Genomic DNA, 27,165 nt, shown 5'->3' with positions numbered 1-27,165 from the left:
TTTATAAGTCCGTGAAGACAACATCCCCCCACAAGACAAAAACACATACATCAGTTAGGTCATGAAAGATATTGAGTTACTGAAGATAACCAAAAATATTTCCTCCATAAATGTTCTGATAATTAGCAAACATAAAGTTATATCATGTTATCTGCCCAGAATTATATCATTATAAGTATAGTATATTATTTCCAACAATTTGTGGTTATATAATAGATAGCGTGATACTGGTGTCTGTGCGTGTCTATTATGACGTAATGCAGGCGTCTGTACGTGTCTATTAGGCCGTGTAGTTATAGGCCTATAGATATTTTCTTTTCAGCCTCGTGTCCATATTTCCAAAGTAGTTTCCCTTCCTCTAGATTACATTTTCTGGATAAATCTTGTTTGTGTCGGTATGGGCTGAAGGGCAGAGAGAGAGAGAGAGAGAGAGAGAGAGAGAGAGATGTGACTAATCTTGTTTAGTCCTAACGTCCATATGAGTAAGGGCCAGAGGGACTCATCCCTTGTGTAAGAGAGAGAGAGAGAGAGAGAGAGAGGTCGTCCCTTGATTACCAGGATGGAAGAGGATGAAGAAAATGCTGAGGAAGGTTCCGTCTTTCTGCCCCCCCCTCCCTCTCCCGTCCGTTCGTCCGTCTTAAACCAGGAGAGAAGGATGACCTGCCTTCCTGTCTCCTCTCCTCACCCTCCGCTTCCCTCCCTCTCTGCTGAGGCATCCGTCCGTCAAAGGGCGGAACACTCATTCTTTTAGACTCCTCTCGGATTATTTCTACTTGAATGGTAACCCAAGAAAACGGGTTTAATTTTCCCAAAAGTAGAGTCTCAGTCCTAATTTAACTCCATACTCCCACGAATCTTTAATAGTCGACTACATGAGGATATGAGATCCCTATTGGGTACTGCGGGAGAGTCTCTGTGTAATATCCGCTCAGTTTTATAGGTGTAATACATTTCTCTTCTCTCGACGACGAAAACAGAGCGCATTTATTTACTGTACAGGGAGATTCTTATTGCAGTGATTTTAATGATGATTATGATGAGGATAATGGTGGCTAACGAGGTAGATAATGATCAAGATTGCTGTAGTGGTGATAATTATGTCGACGATGATGATGTTAATGACGATAATGATGATGGTGATGATAATAGTATTTGATAAAATTGGGCTTGATTAGATTGATTAGATAAAACACTGGAATCCCAATGTAAGAAGAGTTAACGCACAGGAAATCAAGGGCAAAGTATATTTTGACTCCTGAATTTCTTAAGGAAAAAAATCGCTGAACACCAGTAAGAAGACTGCTGCTTTTATGTGCCAGTTAGTCGAGTTTTCGGAAGCCAGTTTGCCAACGGTCTTCGGAAAGGGCCAGTTAGCCGACATTCTTTAGGGATGGGCTGCCTTACGTAACACCCTGGCCTGGGTGGCTCCTTTCTGGGTTGGGTGAGGGGAGGGGATGGAGAGTGGCGTCAGGGTCGATAAGCTTGCAAATGTTGAAGAAACTTATGGAGTTTAGGTTCGGCCTTGATTTTACGCTTATTTGACACTAACAGACTGAAAGATGAGCACACACACACTCACGTGCTCGCCCCAAAAAATCATTCACATATGAAAATACACTGTGTCACTGAGGTTCGCCCCGAGAATTTCAAATTATTATTTTATTTTCTTTGGGGATTTTGTGGTGAAGCATTTCCTGTACATATATTTTAAAGAAGTATTCTTTCAGAAGGAACGAAGAAAAAATTTATAATAAAAGTAGAGTTTTAGAGCTGTTGGCAGGTATAAAAATTCGTCTGTAATGAAATTTGGTGGACTCTTAAGTATTGCCAGAGAGAAAAAACGAGTGTAAATACATATTAAAAATAAATTATACTCTAAAACATAAAAATAAATAAATGTAGTCACAAAACATTAAAAACTAATCAGTTTAAAAACATAAAAATTAGTCATAGGAAAAAATACGCCAAATAAATGTATAAATATTCCGTGACCCCAACTTCATCCCATAATTGATCTCGTGTCTTAGGTTTTTCTTCTAAAGCATCAAATGTGGTTAATTAGATTGATGAGATAATTAATTACAGCCGTGGTATCAGGGTTAACAATTTTTTGAAGAGCAGTGACTGATGATTCATCTTTGGATAAATTTTTTGCATCAGTATTTCGTAGATATTGAAGGAGACGATAAAGAAGAAGAAGAAGAAGATGATGATGATGATGGTGAAGAAGATGAATATAAAATAAGAAACAAAAATGGTAAAGAGAAGTGCAAAAAGAAGAAGAGAAGAAGTAGAAGGAGGAGAAAGTGCAAAAAGAAGGAGGAGAAGAAAAGATACTGTGCGCAGAGAATACAGAGAATCAGCTAGGAGCTTAAAATTTAGCCCGTGTTAAACAAAGGTGGTGGTGGTGGTGGTGGTGGTGGTGGTATGTGGGTTCACGGTCAGGGTCAGCTTTAAGTCGCGCCGCGCGGCCTGCCTTCTGTAAGCTGGACGCGCCTCCACACTCCCGCCTGGCACTGATGACCTCCTTCGCCTGGCACTGTTAACTGCATTGTACTTGGGTTTGATTCACCATGATAGTCGTGTCGAATTCACCGTGAGGTCTCCTTTCTTGGCATAACACCAAGCCTTCCCGCCTCTCTCTCGCCCTCCCTCTCCTCCCTTCATCATTAACACCTCATCCTCCTTCACCTCCATCGTTATCACTTCACTCTCTTATCTGTAACCCCTCACCATCTCTCGCCTCTGCACCTCACCTTCCCTCCGTCACCATCTCCGAACATCATGCCATCACGCTCGACCATACACAGCGCGTGCCTTGACCCTAACAACAAGGCTGATCTTTATATGCTGTATATATATATATATATATATATATATATATATATATATATATATATATATATATATATATATATATATATATATTTATATATATATATATATATATTCTTTTTTTTTTATTGGAGAGGGTGTGGGTGTGAGAGGCGGGAGGTAGAGGAAGTAGAGATATGTTGCAAGAGTTAGAAAGAAAAATACCATAGGGGACATGTCAGGCTCTATGGTGGATGTCTGGCTCAGTGTATACAGGGCAGTTGGTTAATGTAACATCTTACAAAAACTGAAAAATATCTAGCGCAAGTACAAACGATGAAACATATCTGGCGTTCTCAGACGTCCGTCAGGCGAGCATTCAACCGTCTTCAGTCAGTATTGGGATTCTTTTGTTACGAGGATAAAAAGTGATGTTGTACAAATAAAACACACACACCCTCAAGCGTTTTCGCTTCATAAAGATTTTCGCCCCCGTCATCGCATATTCCGAGAAGACGTGAGTCGTAGGAACAGTACAAAGAATTCTATCACTGGTGTGTTGTAGGGAGACCATCCAGTCCTCCTCACCATGAGATTATACACAGCTTCCACATCTCGGAACATGGACACTTTATGGCTACTGTGTGTGTGTGGGAGAGAGAGAGAGAGAGAGAGAGAGAGAGAGAGAGAGAGAACAGACTGGTCCTCAGCATCGCCAAAACTACTCCCTATCTGTCCACCAACACTTGCAATTAATTAAAAAGCCCCAGAATTCCTCTAAAAATAAACACAGAGGTTCTTTCTTAATTTAGAAGCGTTCTCTCATTCCTGGCCAAGAAGAAGAAAATCTTTACCGTACGAGGCTTTTAGAATCCACACCACCGTTTGTTTATCACAGTACTGGTGGTGGAGATCGTGAAAGACAAAGGACGAACCCTTACGGCCTGGTAAATGTCAACTTGCCGTCTAATAAACTGTGCGGAAGGGGTTGGAGGAGGGGCAGTGGGGGGGTGGCCGAATCACGAATCACTACAATCTGGGCTCGACCTGACGGTTTGGAGGTCTGGGGTAAATATATTTGTGAATTTTTGAGGTTTGTAGTGAAATGCGGCGAAGCCTAGACCCGAGCGCCAAATTTTCATAAAATAGCCTAGGTGTGCTTGTTTAGGGTAAGTTAGGTTTACGTATATGAGGTTTAGATTAGGTTAGGTTAGGTTAGGTTAGGTTTGGGAAACTTAGTTTAGTTTTGGTTGGATTAGGTCATGCTAGGGTGGGTTAGGTTAGGTTATGCTAGGTTAGGTTAGGTTATGTTAGGTTAGGTGATGCTAGGTTATGTTAGATTAGGTTAAACATGGTCAGGGTAGGTTAGAGAGACAGTGAGAGAGAGATTCATTCACCCAGTCACACATACCAGTACAACAAGCTTATTATAAAAAACAAAACAAACACAGATTAAAAAATAACCCGTATTTTAGGGCCCAAGTAAATTTTTTGTTCTCGAAATAGACAAAATCAGAACACAAGCACACATGACTGCGTTGATTTTAGTCTTGCCTACACCACCGCCCCATTCTTCTAGACAACTCTCCCTTCTGGATTATAATCGAATGGACAATATCCCTTCGTACAGATTCTCACTGGACAGATCACAGAGTTGTGGCATCCAGTTGTTAATAGAGGGAGGGGGGAATTCGCTCCTCTCTTGGGTTTTACTGTTGTTTGGTGATGAAAGGATGTGAGGATGGTGGAGGAAGTGACAAGTAGATATGCTAGTGAGATGAGAGTACTGTAGTTTTATCTATCTATCTATATGTCTGTCTGTCTGTCTGTCTGTCTATCTATCTATCTATCTATCTATCCCTGTCTGTCTGTCTGTCTGTCCATCCATCCATCCATCCATCCATCCATCCATCCATCCATCCATTCATCCATCTATCTATCTTCTGTCTACTACATTTTCCCTCATTCTATGCCTACCTAAACCCCTCCTTCTTTCTCTCCCTCCATCCTTCCTTCCCTCCCCAGTTTCCTCCCTCACCTCATCTGGCTCTTACCGTGGAATCTATTGGAGGCTCTCAACCCCCCTCTCATCCCTACACCCTTCCCTTCCCCTCTTTCTCTCACCATCTTTTCCCCTCCTCCCTTCTTTTCTCCTTTCCCCTTTTCTCTCCCTATCGTAGGGTTTAAGGTAGACCCTCCTACCCTCCCCCTCACCTGTGTTTGATTTCAATCAATCACAGCTTCCAGGTGTTTGTGAAGTAGAAACTTGGCTCACGGACTCGCTCTCTTAGGACAAAATCCTAGTGGATAAAATATGATTGTACAAAATCCAGTTTGACAAAATCCCACTACGTCAAGTATCTTTTCAGACATAGCGATAAACTCAAGGAGAGAGAGAGAGAGAGAGAGAGAGAGAGAGAGAGAGAGAGAGAGAGAGAGAGAGAGAGAGAGAGAGAGATTCTTGCTTGAAAGTCAGTAACTGTTAACGTGGCCAGTTTGAGTTGTGGAAAGTAAAACACATTTTTGATGGAGTTACAGCCTGACCTTGACCATTCTCCCCCCCCCCCTCTCCTCACACGCAGACAGAATTATATCCATAGATAAACACAGAAACTGTCACTCTTGTTATACCTACGCAGACAGACAGACAGACACGACAACCTTGATCTCATAACCCCAAGAGGCGGTAATACCCATAGTGGTGGTCGTGGATAAGTTTCCAGCTCGCGTGTGTCACTTGCCTTCTCAAATTGTCTTTCTCTCACACACACACACACACACACACACACACACACACACACACACACACACACACACACACACACACACACACACACACACAACTTGATCTTGAGCTTCTAGGGGCCCGGGAAAAGGGGACTATAAATATTAGATGTATTTATAAAGGGGCCCATAAATGTATCTTTGCCCGGGGCCTTGGCCAGCTCTCGGCGGCCCTGGGTGTGGTTGGCTGTATGTGTGGGTGGGTTGCGGGCGGGTTGTGTGTACGTTTAGAGGAGTGAAGCGGGTTGTGTCTACATCTGAAGAAGTGTAGATGTATGTGAAGGGGTGCGCCTATGGTTGGGTGTTCGTGTAGGGGTGTGTGGACGGTTGGTGGAGAGTGTGGACGGTTGGTGAGGTGTGTAGACGGTTGGAGGGATAAGAAAGTGTGTGGAGGGGTGTGTAGACGGTAGGGGGGTTGGTGGGGTGTAAAGGTGTGTGGCTGGTTCGATTTTTTTTTTTTTTAAACAGGGGAAGAGCGTAAAAGGCGACTGTTACAGAGATGGCGGAGGGGGAGGGGGGGTTGAAAATTTGGCTTCAATCAGCACTATTCATCTAATCAACGTCGGTTTTTTGAGTAGGCCGAGAGGCTGGGGCGGCGTCAGCGATTTATTGTCACCCACCATCACGATCATTAAGATAACGCAGGTATAAAGAGGATGGGGAGGAGGAAGAGAAGAGTACATCAAGGTCGCGCCACTTGTATCCATCCTACTGTTCGATCAGGAGGAGAGAAAGATCGACATGGAGGAAGGAGAGAAGTTTGAAGAGGAAGGAATCGGTCGAAGGTACTCCAGGTTCCATCCTCAGCTCCCTCCTATTACGCCAAGGAGGAAAAGAAATTGTAGATGTTTGGGGGATGAAGAGAAAAAAAGTCGTTGAAGAAGAGGGAAAGTTTGTCGAACAGGAAGAGTAGGTCGAAGAGCAACTGGAGGAGGAGGGCTAAGAGAAGGATGAAGAACAGAAGCAGGAGTAGAAGGAGGAAAAGAACTATTAAGAGTGAGTAATCTTAAGAAGAGGGGGAGAGGAAGAGTAGGCTGAACATGATAAATAGGAAGGATAGACCTAAGAGGAAGAGGGTGGACGAGAAAGAAAAGTAGGTTTAAGAAAAGAATGAGGAAGAGGAGAGAAAGGAAGAAAAGGAGCAAATTTATGAGAAGGGATAAGAGTAGTCCTGAGAGGATGAAGAGGAGGAGGAGGAAGAGTGGTAGCCAGAGGAGGTTCACCTCTCCTTTACACTGCACCGTTTTATGAATTCCTTTATTTGACTAAGAGAGTCTGTGGGCGGAAATCAATATGTAGGGTTTAGGAGAACCGCCTGGATGCCGCAATCTCAGACTTCACCGCTGGAGCTTACGCTCACATGGCTTGCAGTGCTATAGCCTGCCTTGCTCCTGCACTGTTATGGCCTACACTTCTAGAACCTATGCTACTATGTCTGCAACACTAGAGCCTGCGCTGCTATACCCTGCTACTAGAGCTTGTGCTGCTACGTCCTGCTCCACTGATGCTTGTGTTGCTATGGCCTACTTTTCTGTAAGCCGCACATTTATAGCTTGCACACTACAACTCGAGCCACTATAGCCTGTTCGACTATAACCACCACCAAGATAGCCTTCTTCACTATTACTTGCATTGTTAAAACCGAATCACATGAACTTAGACCACCAAAATAAACTTCATGTAAAGTGACTAAGGTCTCTGGTTGATTTATGTATCGAACTAGACAAGAGAAATGGTACAGTAATTATCTGGTGTATACAGCGGAATCCCTTTAACCAATCAGTGTATCAACTTTTTTTATCACCTTATGGTTACATTTATCTTTATCTAAATACTTGTTAATTTTTTTCTTTTGTTTGGTCATTTATGCATTTATTTGTCATGTTATCATCACTTTCACTGATATTTTCGATTTAACAGAGTTTCCCATTAACCAATCAGTGAGTCTACATTTTCTACAACCTCCATGATTTTGTTTATTGACTTACTTACTTTTATTTGTCTAGCTGATTTTGTATACACTTGTTTGTTTGCTTATCATCATATTCGCTGCTGTTCGAGATTTACCGAGTTTCACCTTAAGCGAGTCTACGTTTTTTCCCCAGCCCGTGAATATGACTGTCTGTCTCTCTATTCACCTCTCTCCTTATGCATACCTTTGTTTACTATTGGGAGGAGTTATATTACATCCGTATTTCATGTACTTTTTAAACTTAAGAGTGACTTGGGTTGTTTTTACATCCAGTCAAATTCTATTAAAAAACTCGGATCTCAAAGTTATGTACACAAGATCCAATACGAGACATCAAAAGGTTCACCATTGTTTGAACTCCTTTATGTAAGAAAATCTCTCTCTCTCTCTCATTGTGGATTTTCCAGCCCTTTTACCCAATATTTTTCTCCCATTTCTTCCTTCTTTTTCTCTGTTTTCTCCTGTCCCTTCCACTCCCAATACTCTTTCTTACTGATTCTTTCATTCCCGTCTTCCCACTTTTCCAATCTTCTTCCCCCTTTCTTTGTCATCCCTGTCCCATCCCTTTCTTCATCACTCGTCTTCCCTCACACCTGTTCTTTATTCATCCCTTTCTTCCTCTTCTCTTCCCCAACCCTCTCTTCCCACACACGTTTTTGGCCCGTCTTCTGTTCATCTCTTTCCCCCCTACCCTTATTCTTCGCTCCTTCTTTCCCTCTCTTCCCGCTTTTTCCCATCCGTCTATCCTCCTGCCCTCTTCTTCATTCCTCTCTCTTCCCACTCATTTTTCTCTATACGTCTCCCCACCCATTCATCCTCCACTCCTTTGTTTTCCCTATCACGTCCTCCACCCCCTCTCTCTTCTCTCTCACTTTTCCTCCACCCATCTCTATTCCCTTTCACTCTTCCTCTTCCACCCCTCTCTTCCCTCTCACTTCGTCCGCCACTCTCTTCCCTCTTACTCTTCGTCCACCCTTCTCTCTTCCCTCTCACTTTTCCTCCACCCCTCTCCCTTCTTTCTCAATCTTCCTCCACCCCTCTCCCCCCTCTTTTCCACACTCCCATAACCATTGATTCACGGGTGTCAGTTGATAGATCTCCCAATCAGTTGGTAATTTACACTCAATGGGATGGGCTGAGTTGGGGATAAATGGATTTTAAGCTTCTGGTGAATCTCTGTGGACCAAACGCAGCTCAATTGAAAGCAACTGAAAATGAACGCAGTAATAGGGCACAATTATAAATGATCGTCGCTCATTCGTACACAAACGAACGCGATTCATTCGAATGTGACCTCTAAACGAACACTCTGTAACCGAACGAACGCATCATGTCCTATCACCCAGGCATAGGTAGGTTGGTGGGACCTCAGGAGTGAAGAGTAGACGTCAGCAGGGGACACCACGACTAATGAACCTACCGCAGGATCAAGACCAAGTTTAGGGTGGTTGTGTCTCCCGGGTCTGTAGAGGAGGAGTATGATTTGTCTCCATGGCCTGGAGATAGAGTAGTACAAGTAGAGAGGGGGACTGAATTTCTCTTGGACTTGGAGGAGATAGAGGGAGACAACAGATTGTATTTTGAACTTGGAGACAGGGACACGTTGTCTTTTATGCTTGGAAATATAGAGGGGGAACTGTTTTTCTCTTGGGCTTAGAGAAAGAAAAAGGATGGATTATCTCCTGGGTTTATAAACAAAGAAGAAGGACAGGCTGGTGTCCTCCGCCCATCTCCCAAGAGGATGGGGCGGGGGTCTTGTCGTTGCTGGGCAAAAGACGTGTACTTCAGGAGCGACAAGAGACTGACATCACATGGGACGAAAAACGGACTCTCTCTCTCTCTCCTCGTAAACACAGGCCATTTTGGTGGAGAGACGATGACTTTTTTTCTGTGTAAGGAAATTTAAATATGCCTTTGGTAATTTGAATAAATTGTTCGGTTTCTTATTTGTCGTGTTGTTTTTGTATGTGTTTCTTCAACTACAAAGGACGTTTATATAACGGCATTATGATTCCTTAGACGATGAGAAAGAGCTGGCTTTACTCACCCATGTGTAGGACTGTGATTGCCCCTCAGGCAGGCACAGAGGTGTCTGGTCCGGCCGTGCCGGTCCCTTGGCAGGTCAGTCACTGTGGTGAGGAAGACGGACGACAGCCCAGACCCTCGACGCACCCCGGCGCTGCGGTGGAGTAGGTAGTTGTCCACGTACTTCCTAACCGCCGTCCGTACCTGTGACGTACGTTCGTGTCCGTTCAGATGGCAGTACAGCAGCGTTCACGGAGGCGTTCCAGGATGCAGAGTGGGAGGAACAGTGAAAAGAAAACGGAAATTAGGATCCGGGATGTCTGAAGTAATACGACTATTTGCTTTGTAGAATCCTGTCAGGAGATGAGATTAGAACACACACACACACACACACACACACACACACACACACAGGCATTCCTGGTTCAACTCGCCAGTGTTTTAACATCATCTCACAGCCATGACGAGAGAAATGAGATTTTAAAGATGGCAGAGTGAGTTGCGTCTTTTAATTTCTCTCTTTCTCCATTTATATCTTATCTAAATATATTATATAGGTAATATTGAATCGTATAAAGGAATTAAGACTTCATAAATACTTATAAGATATAGAGGAAAATATTCATATAATAATAGTAAAAAATATAATAATAATGTTATATTAGTAATAATAACTAAGACAGTAATATTGATAGTGATGATACCTGAAACAGTAATAATTATAATTTATTATGATGGTGATAATAATAGTGATCCATGAACTGTTACTACTATTAATAATTATGATAACCATTACGATCATCAGACCATTAAAGATAATATATTTGTTATAATTATATTTCTAAATGTTTATATTAGGTGTATGGGATGGACAACCTTAGGCCATGTAGCCTATATAAAGAAATGATCATTGCTGATAGTACAACTTGGTCGTCTATTATGTTATTAAGTAAAAAGTTTACAAAGTGTATATATTTTTTTATCGTGTGAGTTGTGGTGGTGGAGGGAGGGGAATGGTCGCCCCTTTTACAGTTCAGTTTTAGGGTCGGAATTTCTGATAAAGTTTGTGGTTAACGTCATTTGGGCGGGGTGCTCCTGAGGGAGGGGAAGGGGGTTGTGTTCCCTGTGGAGAGGGTCATTAAGGTGCTGATACATGTGCGTACCTTGTCTCTTTTCCGGCTAATTAAATTCTTATCTACTGGCCTATTTTATCTACGTGTATCTTTTATTTTCCTATTTACGTCGTTTTATTCGTTTATTTATTATCCTCTACCTATTATTTTTTTATTTATCCTTAATGTGTATTTCTGGTTGATTAGTTCTCTACACATACTGTATATAATGTATTTTAAAATATTTAATACATTCGCTGCTATGTCTTTTTGTGTAACATTTATATCCGAGACTTCGAGTAACAAGTGATTAAGAAAACAAATAATTTATAAAACTTTTATTACTACTCGCGGACGTCAAGGCTTAGTTGTGTTAATTAGTGCCACGTATAGATTCGTGCTTCGTTTCGACATTTACAGTGTATTTGAGTGTACAGTATACTTTCCTGTGTACGCGTTTGTATTTTGTGTATGTTGTAGGTGTGTTTTGTTTATGCATCGCATATTTGTGTGTGTGTGTGTGTGTGTGTGTGTGGACATATTTCTCTTCTATATTGACGTGTGTATTGTATTGTAGGCATGTATTAACAATCTGTGGTATTTGTGGACAGTATGCTGGCCTCACAAGCGAGTGGTCTCGAGTTTGATCCCCGGACAAGATGAGACAATTGGCAAGTTTCCTTACGGCGTCATTTTCCTCTCTACCAACAGTAACTGTAAACGTGTTCCAAGGTAATGGCTAACCAATGAATTTAGCGAGTTTTCGGGTCTATTTTGGTCACTGTGTCACACTGGGTCACACAGATCGGTTTAAGGTATGGTTTAGGTGTTGCTGACAGCTTCTGCGCCTGAATCATATTCACGCCGAGGTGACCCTAAGCCTTGAATAAGAGGGGTAACCCTTATGTGTGTGTGCAAACTGTACATAAACAAAAATCCCTGTTAGTGGATGTGAGCGGTCACTAGACCGAGGGTGGACTGACCTCGCCGTTGAGGAAGCAGTAGAGGAGGGCGATGAAGAAGCCCTGGAATGAGGTGAGGAAGTGAGTGGCGTACGACCACAGCCCGAACTCTGCCGCCGAGCGTCCCAGGGGCGCCGCCACCATGTTGAGCACGTTAGTGATGCCAAGCAGTGGCAGTAACACAATGGCCGCCTTCACCGCCTTCCTGTACGTCCACACCCGAACCATAGCCGAGGTAAAGTTGGAGGAGTTGAAGGCGCATGACGAGATCGGAGCCAGGCAGAGGGCCGGGGAGGTCACCACACGCAGATATGGGAGAGAACTTATGTTATATACTGTATACATTTAACTTGTACACATACGTAAATATATATAGATAAAAACCTACCGGTATGTGTGTGCATTACTATATGTATGTATGTATGCATGCATGTATGTATGTATGTGCTGGACCTGTGGTGTAATGGTCAGCTGTTCGCCTCGTAAGAGTGGTCCAGGGTTCGATTGCCGGGCAGGGTGAAACAATGTTTTTTTTTTTTTTTTACGCCATTTGCCTGTCTACCAAGCAGTAATTGGGGACCTGGATGTTAATTGACTTGAGGATCGTGTTCCGGGGTAATGGTTAGCCAGTGCAGTTGGCGAGTTGTCCGTCTTCTAAGACTATCCCTTGACACTGGGTCATGCAACTCGTTAACTTAGGGTGTGGTTGTTGTGTTGGCGACAGCTTCTACACCTTAAACAATTTACGCCTAGGTGGCCCTAGGGCCGGCCATCTTCGTACACGAGGGGCAGCTATTATTATTATTACGTACATGTGTTGGGTACATTATTTATTTACTTTCCATTGAACATGTTATACAGGTATTGCAGAATGAAAATACAGTATTTGTCCATATTTTGGTTCTCTAAAAATGGCAACACAGTGTTAACCAGACCTGTAGGTAGGTCAGTGTCTCCAGGTAGAACTGTCGTGTGTGTGTGTGTACGTACGTACCTGACCTGCAGAGCCTCGCTGGAATTACTCTGCCTCAGCTTGGTGACCAACACTCTGATGATGTTCAGAAGGAACACCATGTTCATCTGTAGAAGGAAGAACACATATTAGTAATTATATATATATATATATATATATATATATATATATATATATATATATATATATATATATATATATATATATATATATATATATATATATAATCAACGACCTCACCAGCAAGGAATCGAACCCTCGACCTACTGGGTGGGACTAGGGAACGCTTACCAGCTAGGCCACAAGGACACTAAAAGCAGTTCTAGACTCTGTTATATTTCACACAAAGCCTGTTCATCGAGCTGATGGCGCCGTGAACCTCATTGGGAAGCTGCCCGTGCCTCTTATGTGGTGTCAGTAGCATTTTACGGAATCCAGCTGGTATGAATATATGTTCAAAGTCCGCGTGTTATATGGACTAAAAATGAAGTATGTATGTACATATATATATATATATATATATATATATATATATATATATATATATATATATATATATATATATATATATATATATATATATATATATATATATATATATATATATTAAGGGTTCTTTTTGGGGGGGGCATTACAGTTCGTGTGGCTTGGAGAGAGAGACAATATATAAAATGTAATGATAACAATAATGACATCTGTAGGCTATATAAAAGAGAAAGTTTCTTGATATCAAAGTTAATATTTAATTTTACCTAAAAGGCCACAAAAGCTTCATTTTAAGTGACCCCCTCCCACAAAAATATTTATCTGATATAAAGTAATTTATGATTCAAACCTTTTGTCATTTATGTAAAGAAAATGAATATAATTACAGTGTTTTGATCAAGTCAATCATTCTATTTAGTTGACAATATAGACACCAAATGAGGTCACTTTCGTATAAACAACAACTTGCATAAAATCCTTTTGACATAATTAAATAATTATAAAGGATAGTTAGTATTCAAGGTGATGAACTCTCCAGGCAGAAGTTGATGTTGCAACACTCAACAGCTCAAGTCACCTCGTAAATCATGTAACTATATCAAGGAGGCGCTGGTAACTGTCCCAACACCTCCTATAGATTCCAGCGACGTAAAACAAGTATTCCCAGTTTGTTATCAGTCCATCAAAACATCATAATAGTAACTTAGTGGAAACCTTACTTGCCCTTAACCACAATTGTCTTAGTCTACCATTATCAACAACCAACAAGTAGGGAGTTTAATATTATTTGTTGTTCTCTCCCCAGCACACAATAGTTGGGTAGATGGCAGTTCCTTTACTCGAGCCAGACATTGAATAGCACCTATTACTTCCATCCGTCATTATGGGCTTCAGTTATTAATCGGGAATATTTATTATGTCCTTGCTAGAGCATCTTCAGGTGGACTCGGGCACCACATTAGTACTAACGGGAGAGCTAATGGTGGTTTGGTACCTCTGGTTAGAAGTCATTGGTGAGAAAGTGGTATGACAAGTTTCAGTTCGATCCGTCCATCCATTCTTAAGATTTGGACGGACGGACGGACATGAATGAAATTATGTACCTTCACGTTGGCTGTAGGATCCCACCACCTCGCTTAGTTATGGTAAAGTCTCGATTTCATTTTAGTTCTTAATTTTTTAGCTGCCATCTTTGTGTTGTTGATTTTACGAACCAATCGCTGTGTCGTAAGTGAGCCAATTATGCGTTTTATTATATTATCTTCAATTAAGTGGTAAATTAACCCAAGAATCTCGTGAGAATCCGCTTCCCCTCCCCCCTTCTCGTTTCGATACGATTTGTCATCTCTAGCAATGAGAGTGACTTAATACACACGAACTTTTGAGAATCCATCGTTGTATCGTAACGAAGTCATGAACTTTATCCTTAAGATGGTAAAAAAAAAAAAACAACAACTTAATGTAGGAGTCTTTGAAAATCTCGGCTCACTCTCTCACTTCCTACTACATCTTGCGAAGAACACTTGAAGGTCTGTTTTTTTTTATGCATCGACCCGAAGCCTGCAGTGACACCCGGGAAAGAGTTTCTCCTTTTACTCTAATATTTACTTTGTCTCATAATTATTCTCTCTCTCACGTACCAGTAATGGAAATAAGGCTGAAAACAAATTAAAAAGTGAGAAATTATTCCCAATCCCCACCGAACATTTGACCCTTTGTCCCAATCCCCGAATATTAATAACGTTATCTCGAATCCTTCCAAAATTTATTATTTTTTTTCCCAGTCCTCCAATTGATACCTTAAACCATCGTCCTCAAAAGGGTTTATATCTTAAACCATCGTCCTCAAAAGGGTTTATATCTTAAACCATCGTCCTCAAAAGGGTTTATATCTTAAACCATCGTCCTCAAAAGGGTTATATCTTAAACCATCGTTCTCAAAGGATTAACACACACACACACACACATAACACACAGGCACAACATTCAACCTGAAATATTATCCCTTCATGTCAGTTCTCTCTCTCAATGAAAAATAACAAGCTCCATTTCCGTCTATCTATCCGACTTTATCTGTCTGCCCGGGTAGGTTTTCTCGTCTGTCTCAACACCACTGAAATATATCTTGCCTCAGCCACCATCCTTAACCTTCCTGTCAGTTATTTCTGTCTCTTTTTTTATTGAGATGAGAGGATATACTTGTCTCTCTTACCTGTCTACCTGTCTGTCTGTCTGTCTGATCGATCCTCCTTCATCAATTTCCCTCTCTTGTTTGTCTCTCACCGGCACCTCAAGTTTATCTCTTCTCAACCATCAATTTCAACTACTGTTCTTTCTGTCATTTGTTTCCTCTCTCTCTCTCTCTCGCAACTCCTCAAGCCGACGGGTACTTGGCCTGAAGTAGCGAGGCTGGCGTGGATTGGCTCCCCTCCCCTCCCTCTCGCTCTCGTCCCCTACTGCCTACACTGATGGCCGTGTAAGTGTTTCTGTTGTGTTTTGTAGGAGTCATTTAGGGATCACTCTCACACACATATACGCACGCGTGCGCGCGCTATACTTTTGTCATTCTGTTCTTGAGTTTGTTTTATGGTGATCTGTTATGAAGTTCACTTTAGCGTTACGTATCGTGGGGTTAATTTGTTGGCGTCTAGATTTGGACCTTATGTCTGACTTTCAGTATTTTATAATTAATTGTTTTCAATGTTTTATCCTGTATTTAATCTTTGGCAAGTTATTGCTCATCATTTCCGGCCGCATACTTGTGAACTGACTGCCCCAGCGTGTCTATTCACTCCCCGGCATCCACAGAACACCGTACAAGATAAGTGCGCTAGTGCATCACTAAGACGTCCACTGGACCACGAATTATGCTCGAAATAACCACACGTAGTTATCTTGGGTATATGAAGAGGCACTTGATCAGCCTCACTTGGTAGAGCAGGACCAGACTTCACTACGACTCTACCAAGACAGTAACACTTCCAGGTCTGGGGGAATATAATTGGCCAGCGATTATGGTCCAGTTGTATGTCATGTTGAAGGGGTTCCCTTAGATCCTGCAGTTGATGTTGTTTAGGTGTTCGTCATTGAAGGTCACATGACACACTTGGTGGCTGGCAGGCTGTCATCTTGGACCTGAACTCGAGAGCTTTTCTCAAGCAGCGATGAATCTTGACTCAAGCCTTTGGAGTGATATCCTTCATCAGTGCAGCAAACCTTCCAATATCCTCTAACTTGTACTCGTCTCAAAGCATCTTCACAACTTCCCCTTCCCAGATACCCCGTATAAGGAACACACATGTTGAGTCAACGTATCGAGAATTGTTGTTGTGTATTATCACGATGCGTTGTTGTTGCGGCCTTGGAAACTGACAACAACGAGTTTGCACGAGCAGGACAAAGACATCGGTGTTCTCTGTGTCTATTTTGATGTTGGCTGTTGCATTTGTTGGCAGAATGACGCCCCGCAGGACCATTAAGTTACAGATCTATTCATGCGTTGTCTTAGCGTCGTCTCTCCACAGACTGACCATTATGTATGACAGCTGATACTGGGGCCTTTGTAGCGGTTACGACCTTGATTGTCTTGGGCAACATTAGATAACAGTTTGAACCCAGTTGTTTTACACAGTCACTGTAACAGTTCGTGGAGATAGTAGTGTATGTACAGTCAGCTGATAACGTCTGCTTCTGTGATTGTCACCTCCTGCTGATCGATGACTCTATGCTTTTAATATCACTCAGACACCACAGTTGTCGACGGTGTAGTCATGTACTGCTCCACTGTATGGCTAGTGTACCACCACAGAAACTCTCAACCATCAGTCATGGTCATTTAACACCCGATCATTATTTCTTCCTGCCTCTCTACCTACTCTGTGGACATCAACTTAGCCCCAACACTCGCAACGTCGACAGGTCATGCACACTTGCCAGTCAGACCAGCCATCACCCATCTCAACGCAGCTCCTCTCCCATCCCCCCCGCCCCCCCCCCAAAGCGAGAAGCAAAGAGCCTCTCACTCCCCGTGCCTTCACAAAGTGTAATAGATATGCACTTAAAAATGGACGCACGTTTCCCCTGGAGGTGCGTCATCAGGCAGCCGAGGACTCTGTGATTACACGACAATGGTCGGAAATTTAGTGTCTCGGAGGTCATTTGAGCCTTAGAGAATGAAATGTGTTTGGTAATACAGTGTCAAAATGCATTCCCAGGGATGTCCGTTGTGTTCCTTCGTGTGCCCCGAGAACGAAATGTGGTGGTGGTTGACAGAACACCTCACTAGGTGTTCGTCTACCATGAAATTACGTTTTATGTGAACAAAACGAGTAACAATTTACTTGTGAAATATTTGTCTCGTGCAGATGAAAGTTAGAATTAGTAGGTGATTAGGGAAATGTGCAACGGAATAAAGATGTAGGTCAGCATGAAGCTTAATGTTGAACTGAAATGTAGCAGTAAAATTGTGGGACTGAAGTGTCTCATAGATTTCCTTTACATATTCCATAATGCTCTTTCCTTATGTATTATACACAGTTTACACTATATAAACTGTCCTTTATTTAGTGACAATTATGTATATATATAATCGTATCATAAAATGTAAATGAAAAACACTGTTGCAGAAACGAACAAATAGATGTAAACGAAAAAGTAAGATATTAAACTATTGTTAATAATAATAATACTCTCTCTCTCTCTCTCTCACTAATGACTGTGCCAGTGGCCGGGATCAACGTCCTTAAGCCTTTCTTGCTGTCTGGTATTGGCATTCCCGACCAGGTATATGTATTTCTGGTGTTTAGTTTGTGTTTCATTTTGTGTGTGTGTTTTTTGTGTCTGTGTTTTTCGGTGTTTTGTGTTTTTGGTGATTTTGTTTTATTCGTGTTTTATTTGTGTTTTGCGTTTGAGCATTTCATGTTTTTTTCGTGTTTTTCAGTGATTTGTGTTTGTGATTTTAGTGTTTAGTTTTTTTGGTTTTCGCTTTTAAGTTTGTTTTCGATTTTTTGTGTTTGTTTTCGATGTATTGATCAAATCTACTTGTGTTATTCAGGGTTGGTAAATTATCGGTGTTTGTTTCGTTTCTTTAATTGTCTATTTGTTTAATTGTCTGTTTCTTGTTTACTTGTTATTTTATGGTGTTATTGTTTACTTTCGTTTTTCTATTGTTTCGTTTTAAGTGTGTGTGTGTGTGTGTGTGTGTGTGTGTGTGTGTGTGTGTGTGTGTGTGTGTGTGTGTGTGTGTGTGTGTGTGTGTGTGTGTGTGTGTTTTGTTGTAAGTAAATTCTTGAAAGTTGTGTCTTTCTCTTTAGTTCTTACTCTTATAGTTTTTAATCTCTCTCTCTCTCTCTCTCTCTCTCTCTCTCTCTCTCTCTCTCTCTCTCTCTCTCTCTCTCTTTATGTCTGTCTCGACCTAATCTTCATTTATTCTTTGTCGGGGTTGGCCTACCTGGACCCGGGGACCCGACGACCTATCTGCTCAGGTAAGGAAGCTTAGAGAGTAATTACTTATTGTTGGTCAACAGGTAATCCCGTGGAACCATACCGGGGAAAATGTTCTCCTTAAGGGTGGTGGTGGTGGGTACTGTGGTGGCGTTGGTGGTGGAAGTGGTGGTTGCTGTGGTAGTGGTGGTGGTGGTGGTGGTGGTGGTGGTTGCTGTAGTAGTGTGTGGTGGTTAGGGTGGTGATGGTGGTGGTGGCAGGGATGATATTGGTAGTCAATAATATGTTTTATTAAATCTCTCTCTCTCTCTCTCTCTCTCTCTCTCTCTCTCTCTCTCTCTCTCTCTCTCTCTCTCTCTCCTCCACTTCCTCTTTTGTTCCTTCCCCTCTTTACCCCTCTTACCTCCCTCTTTCCGACCTCTCTTCTTACCTCTTCTCCTTTATCACTCTCTTTCTCCCCTTCACTGTTTCCAATCTCCCTTCCCTACACCCTTTCCACCTTTTCTACTTCCTTTCTCCCCTTTCCTACCCCCCTTTTCGCCTTATCTACCCCTTTCCCTTCTTCCCAATCCCCTTTCCCATCTTCCCTACCTCCGTCCTCCCTTCCTTCCCCTACCCCCTTTCCTCTTTTTCCCAGTGTTTTTATTATATTTTATTTATTTTTTTTAATCTCACTTCCTGGTTGGTCGTAATTAAGATGCCTGTCGCCTTTGTTTACATTTCTCTTCTGTCTACAGTTTTTGAGTTTGTAGCGCCTCTCTCTCTCTCTCTCTTCCATTTACTCTTTTTTTTGCTCTCTCTCTAATCTATTTGTATCTTATCAATCTTTTCCTTTGTCTGTTTAGTCTATTCATCTATCTAAATGAGTTCAGCGTTTCTAGGGATGAACGTTTCTATAATTTTAGCGTTTCTATAATTTAAACGTTTCTATAATTTAAACGTTTCTATAATTGGACGTTTCTATAATTTAAACGTTTCCAGGGATGAACGTTTCTATAATTTAAACGTGTTTATTATTGGTCGTTTCTATAATTTAAACGTTTCCAGGGATGAACGTTTCTAAAGGTTGAACATTTCCTGATACTCACCGAAATAACTGAGAAGCGAGGCCCCTCCAAGATCCAAAAATACGAGGTGAAGTTATATCCCCACCAGCACCTGTAGGGATAAAAACACACACAGTTATATACCGTACATTACCCTGCTGTTGGGATTAGTGGTAAAGTCATGAGCAGTGGTGTAGAAAATGGATGTTAAGTGGTAGTCAGTTGTTTACTAGATACTTCTGTGGTGAGATAAGGTGGTGATGCTTCGTTAAGGGTGTAGTCGCGGCGGCTATCTTTAAAATTGGGTGTTGACTGGTGGCTGTTTTGAATTTAAGGTGTAGTGTGGCGAGTATTTGAATATTAAGTTGTAGTCTTGTGTCTGTTTTGAATATATGATGAAGTCTGGCTGCTATTTTGAATCCAACATGAAAACTGACGGTTATTTTTAATCCAACATGAAGTTCTGATGGCTATTTTGAATACAAGATGTGGTATCGCGGCTATTTTGAATTGTAAATGAAAATGTGCCTGAGTGATATCTACACTGACAAGGGTAGACAGCATCCATATTAACTTACATTAACCACTGGAAACTTTAACCTATTTTCCGGGGCTTACTCAATGGGTCTTGATTAGCTTGCCTATAGTCATCATTGCAACCCTTGAGGGAAGAGCTTTGAAAAGTTTTAATTAACTCCTTCAATAGTGTGTTGGAGAAAGAAAATAAGAAAGAAGGAAAATAAAGATAAGAATGGGATAGACTTGAAGTTGTCTTGATGATCTTAGGAAGTAGTAGACTCGGAGTTATAAATTAGGACTTAGTTTCTTCTTAAGACTTTCGGGTGAAGCTTTAAGACGACGACCCTGGTTAATTAAGACGGTTACCCCTGAATAGTTGGAACCCTTTGTGGTGAATGTAAATGAGGAGTCTCGGCAGGAAGGAGATGTCTAGGGTACTATAAAGGGCATTCACTATACCTGGGGGTAGAGTAAGCTATGAGAATGGTGGCCGTGGATCATCAGACTCTAATTCAGAATAGTTGTGGAAATATCAACCCCAGGAGAGACGATCTTAGGGTGAAAAATTGTGGGTCTCTCAGGCAGTGTGGGTATAGCACATTGGGCACTAAACCTTCATTACACGAGGAATCAGAATGGCGGGCATTTTATTCGGGCGCCTTCACTACCCCAACCGTCATTCAGTCACAGCTGGATAACTGGGGGTGTGTTCTGAGGGCACACCAACGACGTTTAAGACAGGAGGGGAGAGCTGTATCCGTCACACCCATACTATAGGGTAATAAACCTAATTCATAGTACCCGGTGTGGCATTAATCAGAAGGTAATGACTGTATAGATTATTCAGACTTATATTCACAATAAGGACGACAATGAGACTCGAAATCAGATTAAAAACAAAACAAAATTCGGTCATGAAGAAGTTTGTTTACCTTGAGTTGCCGTAGTGCATGGCGGTGGCGGTGGCCCAGGCGGCGGTCAGGAGTACTGGCACTCCCCACCCCACGGCGTGATACACACTGTAGTAGAACTTGTGGTGGAACACTGTAACTGTAACATACAGGTACAGGGGTTAGTAAGGGATAGACGGTGCTCTCTCTCTCTCTCTCTCTCTCTCTCTCTCTCTCTCTCTCTCTCTCTCTCTCTCTCTCTCTCTCCATTGATCACCGAACACATTAAACTCTGGTGATCGAATCACCCACCACCACAAAACCTGTCTAGAAAAAAATCGATTTTCATTCATTTTTTACTAACTTTTACTCCGTGGAAATATCGGAGAATGTGACGTTCACGAATTAATTGTTCATTTGAGTGATGGATGGAAGAGGGGAGATGGGGAGGTATTGAGGGAGAAGGGGAGAGATTGAGGGAGAAGAGGAGAGAGGGAGGGTGACAAAAATGGGGGGAAGGGGGAGGAAGAGAAGGAAGGAAGGGGAAGATAAAGGAGAAAAAGAGGGGGTAATGTGTGAGAGAGAGAGAGAAAGAACGCAGAAGCAATCGTATAGACCACTGGTTCCCAAACTGGGGGCCATGGCCCCCCCAGCAAAATTTAAGGGGCCATAAGCTGAGGCTATGTACACATAAAAATCCCAAGCCCCACCACACTAGAACAGCCAGTCAGCAGCTGAGCCAGCCAGAGATATGGATTGGGAGAGGGGGGCCATGGATAAGGATCATATATGAAAAGTGGGTAATGATCAGAAAAAGTTTGGGAACCACTGGACGAACAGGCAAAAATAACAGAAAATCATTTGTTTCACTTCACACAAAGCCTAACAAAAGCCAGGTATCTAATTCTCAAAGACTCATATGTTGAAACTTCTTCTCGTCATTGGGATACTGTGAATGCACTAAACTAATTTGACGTAAGTTAAAACAGATTCAATTATGTAAAAAATGGCATTTCACTGAGACTTGATCTTACCTTGACAAAATTAGTCTCCTAAATGACATCAAAATTACACCTTTAAGTAGATATGTTCATTTGGCACCATTTAGGGAACATTTAACTATAAAATATATCAACTTAGCACTAGTTAAGAGAAAATTATCTTAGAAACTGACAGCAGAGTTATCAGTTAAGATTTTACCTGAGCTAGGTACGCTGTGAAGTAAGGGAGACAGAATTCAATCGAGAATCTACTTTATCCAGATATGTTATTTAATCAGTACAGACGTACAACCTTTCATTTCCTTACGTACTTAAGTTGTTTCCGTGTGTGTGCGTGTGTGTGTGTGCGCGTGTGTGTGTGAATTAGCTAAACAAATGACTTATTGTTATGTGTAAAAGTTCGTTGTCTTTTTTACCCCCCAATATTTTTTCGCTGACCAACAAGGGCGATAACGTCTCCTAGTCTCGATTATTACATATATATATATATATATATATATATATATATATATATATATATATATATATATATATATATATATATATATATATATATATATATATATATATATATATAATTTTGTTTGGGGGGGGGGCGGCGGAGCGGTGTATCTCACTTCATCTCTGTTGTAATACTGTGCCCGAGTTAATTTATCATTCCCCTTTTTTGTTTTTGGTGATTGAGCCGGTTTATTTCTCTATCGCTGTGTGTTTTCTTTTGTTTTGTTCTGTTCTTTTTAACCAAGATTATTAACCTATCTCTGTGTATGACGTTTGTCCCAGTTTGTGTATATATTTTTTGTGCGTTTGTTCATTTTTCTACAACACCCATCCAGGGTATAGTGAGGACTGTCAACAAAACTCTTTCCCTCTCCCCCCCTCTCCCCTACCTACTCTCCTCCTCTCCCCTACCTACTCCCTTCCTCTCCCTCCGTATATCTTCTCCCATTCCCCCTCGGCACCCTTCACCTCTCCCTCATTCTCTCCCCTTCACCTGTGCCTTACCTACTCCCTCCCTCTCCTCACACCTCTTTCCCTCCTCTCCTCTCACCTCTTCCCCTTCCTCTCCCTTCACCTCTCCCTTACTTACCACCCCCTCTCTCCCTCCCCTGTTCAATTCAAGGTCATTGACAAAGACTACTCATATTTTAATATACAATCATTTAAAATCTGGGCAAGTGTAGTTCCATGATTCTTTTTTCTTTACTCTTTTGTTTATAGGTTAACGAATAGAACGTCAGGTTATGAGGTAATTCTTCTCGCTGCTTAAGTAATGCTGGGTAATGTGACTTCACGCGCCATTAACTCGTCACGTCACAACCATAACTTCCACTGAGCCTCCTTAAGCGTGTATATAACGAGGTCATTTTTTTAGTAGCTCCGTCATAATCCTTTGTAGGTATATATATATATATACATATATTTTTTTGTTATTTCTTATATGTTACGTAGTTAATAGTAAAGTTAATGGGTCATATGATCTAAAATACAGCGCGGTGGTGTTTAAAGGTGACGTGTGGCCGTGGTTATGGCTGTGGTAGTCTGCTGTTATATCAAGGGGTATGAACGGGCTGGCACGTAAAGATCACTAATCCCCGCTTAACATTTGACTAACAGTAACAAGAATGACTAACACGGTAAATAAAGCCAGTGATATTTAAACTCGTCTTCCTAGTGCAGTTAGTGTTTTGTGTGTACTGTATACGGGAGCTGGTATTAACATGGTTCACGGCCACAGGGAACCGCTAAAGTATAATTAAATGAGTAGATGTTATTAAAGAATACATAAGTCACTCTTGGTATTGTGTTCTTGGGCTGTGTTAGTGTTAGTCTTGAGAAGAAATGTACTGTAGATTACGCTGTAAATTTATGCTTTTATAATGTTTATTTTTATTTATTTTTGTTCTTATATATTGAGTAAAAGTACTTAGGTAATAAATGCGTTGTGACTTATATATGAACAACACTATATAATCTCTCTTATATATAACTCCTATAGGCTTTGTATAAAGTAATTTTTTAGTACAGATAATTGAATATAATGTCAAATAAAAAGACAAAATATATTTAAAAATTTTCCTACCTTACAAGAATACAAGAGATGAAGCCATGGATAATAATTGTAATTTTAAATATCTATACGTGGTATTTAACATTTGTAGGACCGGTTCATATTACAGTGTGGCAAAATGTTTAGTCTGGGCGCTACAGAAAGGTTCAGGTCATTTACTCTGTTTAATCCAGAACTCTAATTAATGTAAGTGGCAAGGGCTCTGTTCTAGATATACGCTGTGTGTAAAGTATACTGGCTAATTTACATATATATATATATATATATATATATATATATATATATATATATATATATATATATATATATATATATATATATATATATATATATATATATATAATATCTCTTAAGCATTTGCTGTACTCTATCCTTTTCTATCTATTTGCTGAATTGGTGTAAATGTCACTTACCATCAACACTGGATATATACCGTACTGTACTTCATTTATTTCACGATCCCATTCATCTGTCACTCTTGGTGTGTTTGAAAGAAGGGGAGGGCATACAACTGTGGCGTCATCAAGCGGCTCTCGAATAAGAAGACACATTTCTTTCTTTCTTTCTTATTTTTGGTGGTGGTGGAGGGGGGGGGGGTAATTCCACCAGGTAAACAGTCACCATTACCCGTAAATAATAATAGCTTAATCTACTAGTTTATACAGCAATAAAATCTAGTTAGGTTGAAAACAAAAGTCCCGCTTGTGTAAACTGTGTCGTTTAAAATAGTCAAAGGTGTGTGAATTAATTAAGCTTGGTAATTACGCTACGGTGGCTTCAGGTACATCATTTTGGTATATCATGTGAGATACTGGTTTATATATGAGGCGGGATACAGGTGCTTATACCAGAGCTGTAGTTCATAATGAGTTCACTTTCTCTCTCTTTCTCTCTTTTTCAATGTCTCTCTTTCTCTTCGGCAGTTTTGATGGAAGTAATTACGTGGAATTTTCATGAGATTATGTTATTATTGTGGTGAGTAGTTAAGGTCCTTCTTTCTCTTTCATTTTTATTTTGTCTCTTTCCCTCAAAATTTCCTTCTTTTTTCTTTCTTTCGCTCTAATTCATTCACTCTCTCTCTCTCTCTCTCTCTCTCTCTCTCTCTCTCTCTCTCTCTCTCTCTCTCTCTCTCTCTCTCTCTCTCTCTCTCTCTCTCTCTCTCTCTCTCTCTCTGACCCAGTATCAGCTTGATTGAACTTTATCATGGGGTTAGTGATAAATATCCACCTTGTTCCGTCAGTCGTTGATATAATAATTACGCGTCGATCATTAGCGATGTTCGTTAGTTTGTTATTTCAGCGACAAATTGCAATTACACTGTTGTTTGTTTACGTAATCATGATTTTAGGAGCTGCAGGTGAGTTTAGTTTTGGGTTGTGTGTATATCGTTAATGGTTTAATTATCCAGGTGCGTTTATACAATATCCCCTCGTAATGAAATTTCACAAAGGAATATAACTCTGGTTTTCTCTTCTCTAATGTGTTTCTGTTTTAGAACCACAAATTTGGATGTTTAATTAAGTTAGTAGAATTTCGAACGTATTGCAGTTCTATTACTACAACAAAAGCAAACAAACAAACAAACAGCGAGACAGAGAGAGAGAAACACACACACACACACACACACACACACACACACACACACACACACACACACACACACAGGTTTGTATTAATTAATTGTTTTTGTTTACTGTGTGTGTGTGTGTGTGTGTGTGTGTGTGTGTGTATTGTGTATGTGTGTGTGTGTGTGTGTGTGTGTGTGTGTGTGTGTGTGTGTGTGTGTGTGTGTGTGTATTGTATTTTGTAAGTTGATAACGCATAACTGGTGTACGTAGTGTTATACAAGTAGAGAACACACCTGTTGTTTATTCAGGTGTTGGGTGATATAGGTAAGAGAACCCTTACCTGTTATCTTGTTGTGTAAGTACAGCCCCTCGATGAACATCCACATGAACATGGCGGTGCGTGCGTACTCCAGGAGAACATAAGATGCCTCGCATAACATGGGCTGGCGGGAGAGAGAACACTGGTGAACAGAGTAATTTTATAAGATGAACAGAACAGCATAAAAAAATATGAATGTGAAGTAAAATGGTCATAATATAAAGGTGAACATATTGAACAGGATGTTATTAAGATCTTTGGCTGAACAAGGCAATGTTGTACGTGTGAACATGACTGAACTAGATAATATTATAAGTGTGAACAGGACTGAACATGAAAATATTAAGACGAATAAAACAGCAAAACGAAGATAGATTGTGTTTATTCTAAAGTGTTCGCCATAATGGATACACGGAGATGTAGTGCATGTGAGTGGAGTATTTTCCTTGCCTAAAATTCCATATATCAGCTTAAGTGCCACACGAGGGGATTTCAATACATGCTTCCTCGTTCAGGATATAAACCTCTCTTTTTCCAGTTTGGATTTTTCCCAACTATTATCTTGAGGAAATTGAAGAGTTGAGAGGGTTAACAACCTCACCTGGATTTAAGCTAAATTAATATAAATTAAACCTAACCTAACCTAAGTAAACATACACGTTTCTAAGTTACTGGCTGGAGCATTCGTTAGATTAAGTGATAATCCTCTTCCCTACTTTACACTCGCATTCCCCCTCATCCCTCAGCCATCCCCTCTCATCCCCATCCCCTCTCATCCCCCCATCCCCCCTCATCCCCCCTCCCCCATCAGTGTTTCTTTGACCTCAGTGGCTACGAGTTTAATGTCAAAACCGTCTCTCTTTTTTCCCGCACTTAAAACTTTTCCACCCTGACAATGACTCTGGTAGGGAGTGAACTAAGGGCCATTTAACACCAGTTACACGATAAAATATACATCATTCATTTTAGTGTTGGCCTTTAGTAGTATTATGTAATTGGAATAAAATGTAGTTATTGGTCTAAATTAAATATAAATAAACATTGGTATCAAATTGTGTAGTGGTCAGACTAGAATTTATTAGGTGTTATGTAATCAGTACAGTATATCGCGTGTATAATATAAAATCCTTTAAGATTCCTCCTTCGGTCTCCAGATTTTTTTTTTTAATATGCGAATAAAA

General features: G+C 40.8%; 1 protein-coding gene across 1 annotated transcript in view; it reads right to left on the bottom strand.

The window, feature by feature from the left end:
• The window catches only part of LOC121874562 (PDF receptor-like), a 178,288-nt gene that overhangs the window by 6,256 nt on the left and 144,867 nt on the right, over positions 1 to 27,165 (bottom strand). Inside the window, exons 7-12 of the mRNA XM_042378755.1 lie at positions 26,006 to 26,108; positions 21,068 to 21,185; positions 19,659 to 19,728; positions 12,664 to 12,749; positions 11,691 to 11,874; positions 9,618 to 9,799 (exon numbers count right to left, since the gene is read on the bottom strand). Coding sequence (XP_042234689.1) covers positions 9,618 to 9,799; positions 11,691 to 11,874; positions 12,664 to 12,749; positions 19,659 to 19,728; positions 21,068 to 21,185; positions 26,006 to 26,108 — 743 coding nt within the window. The remainder of the gene's footprint in view (positions 1 to 9,617; positions 9,800 to 11,690; positions 11,875 to 12,663; positions 12,750 to 19,658; positions 19,729 to 21,067; positions 21,186 to 26,005; positions 26,109 to 27,165) is intronic.

This window comes from Homarus americanus, unplaced genomic scaffold (assembly GCF_018991925.1).
Source record: "Homarus americanus isolate GMGI-L3 unplaced genomic scaffold, GMGI_Hamer_2.0 scaffold34360, whole genome shotgun sequence".
Classification (NCBI taxonomy): domain Eukaryota; kingdom Metazoa; phylum Arthropoda; class Malacostraca; order Decapoda; family Nephropidae; genus Homarus; species Homarus americanus.
This window is presented reverse-complemented; position numbering and strand designations above follow the sequence as displayed.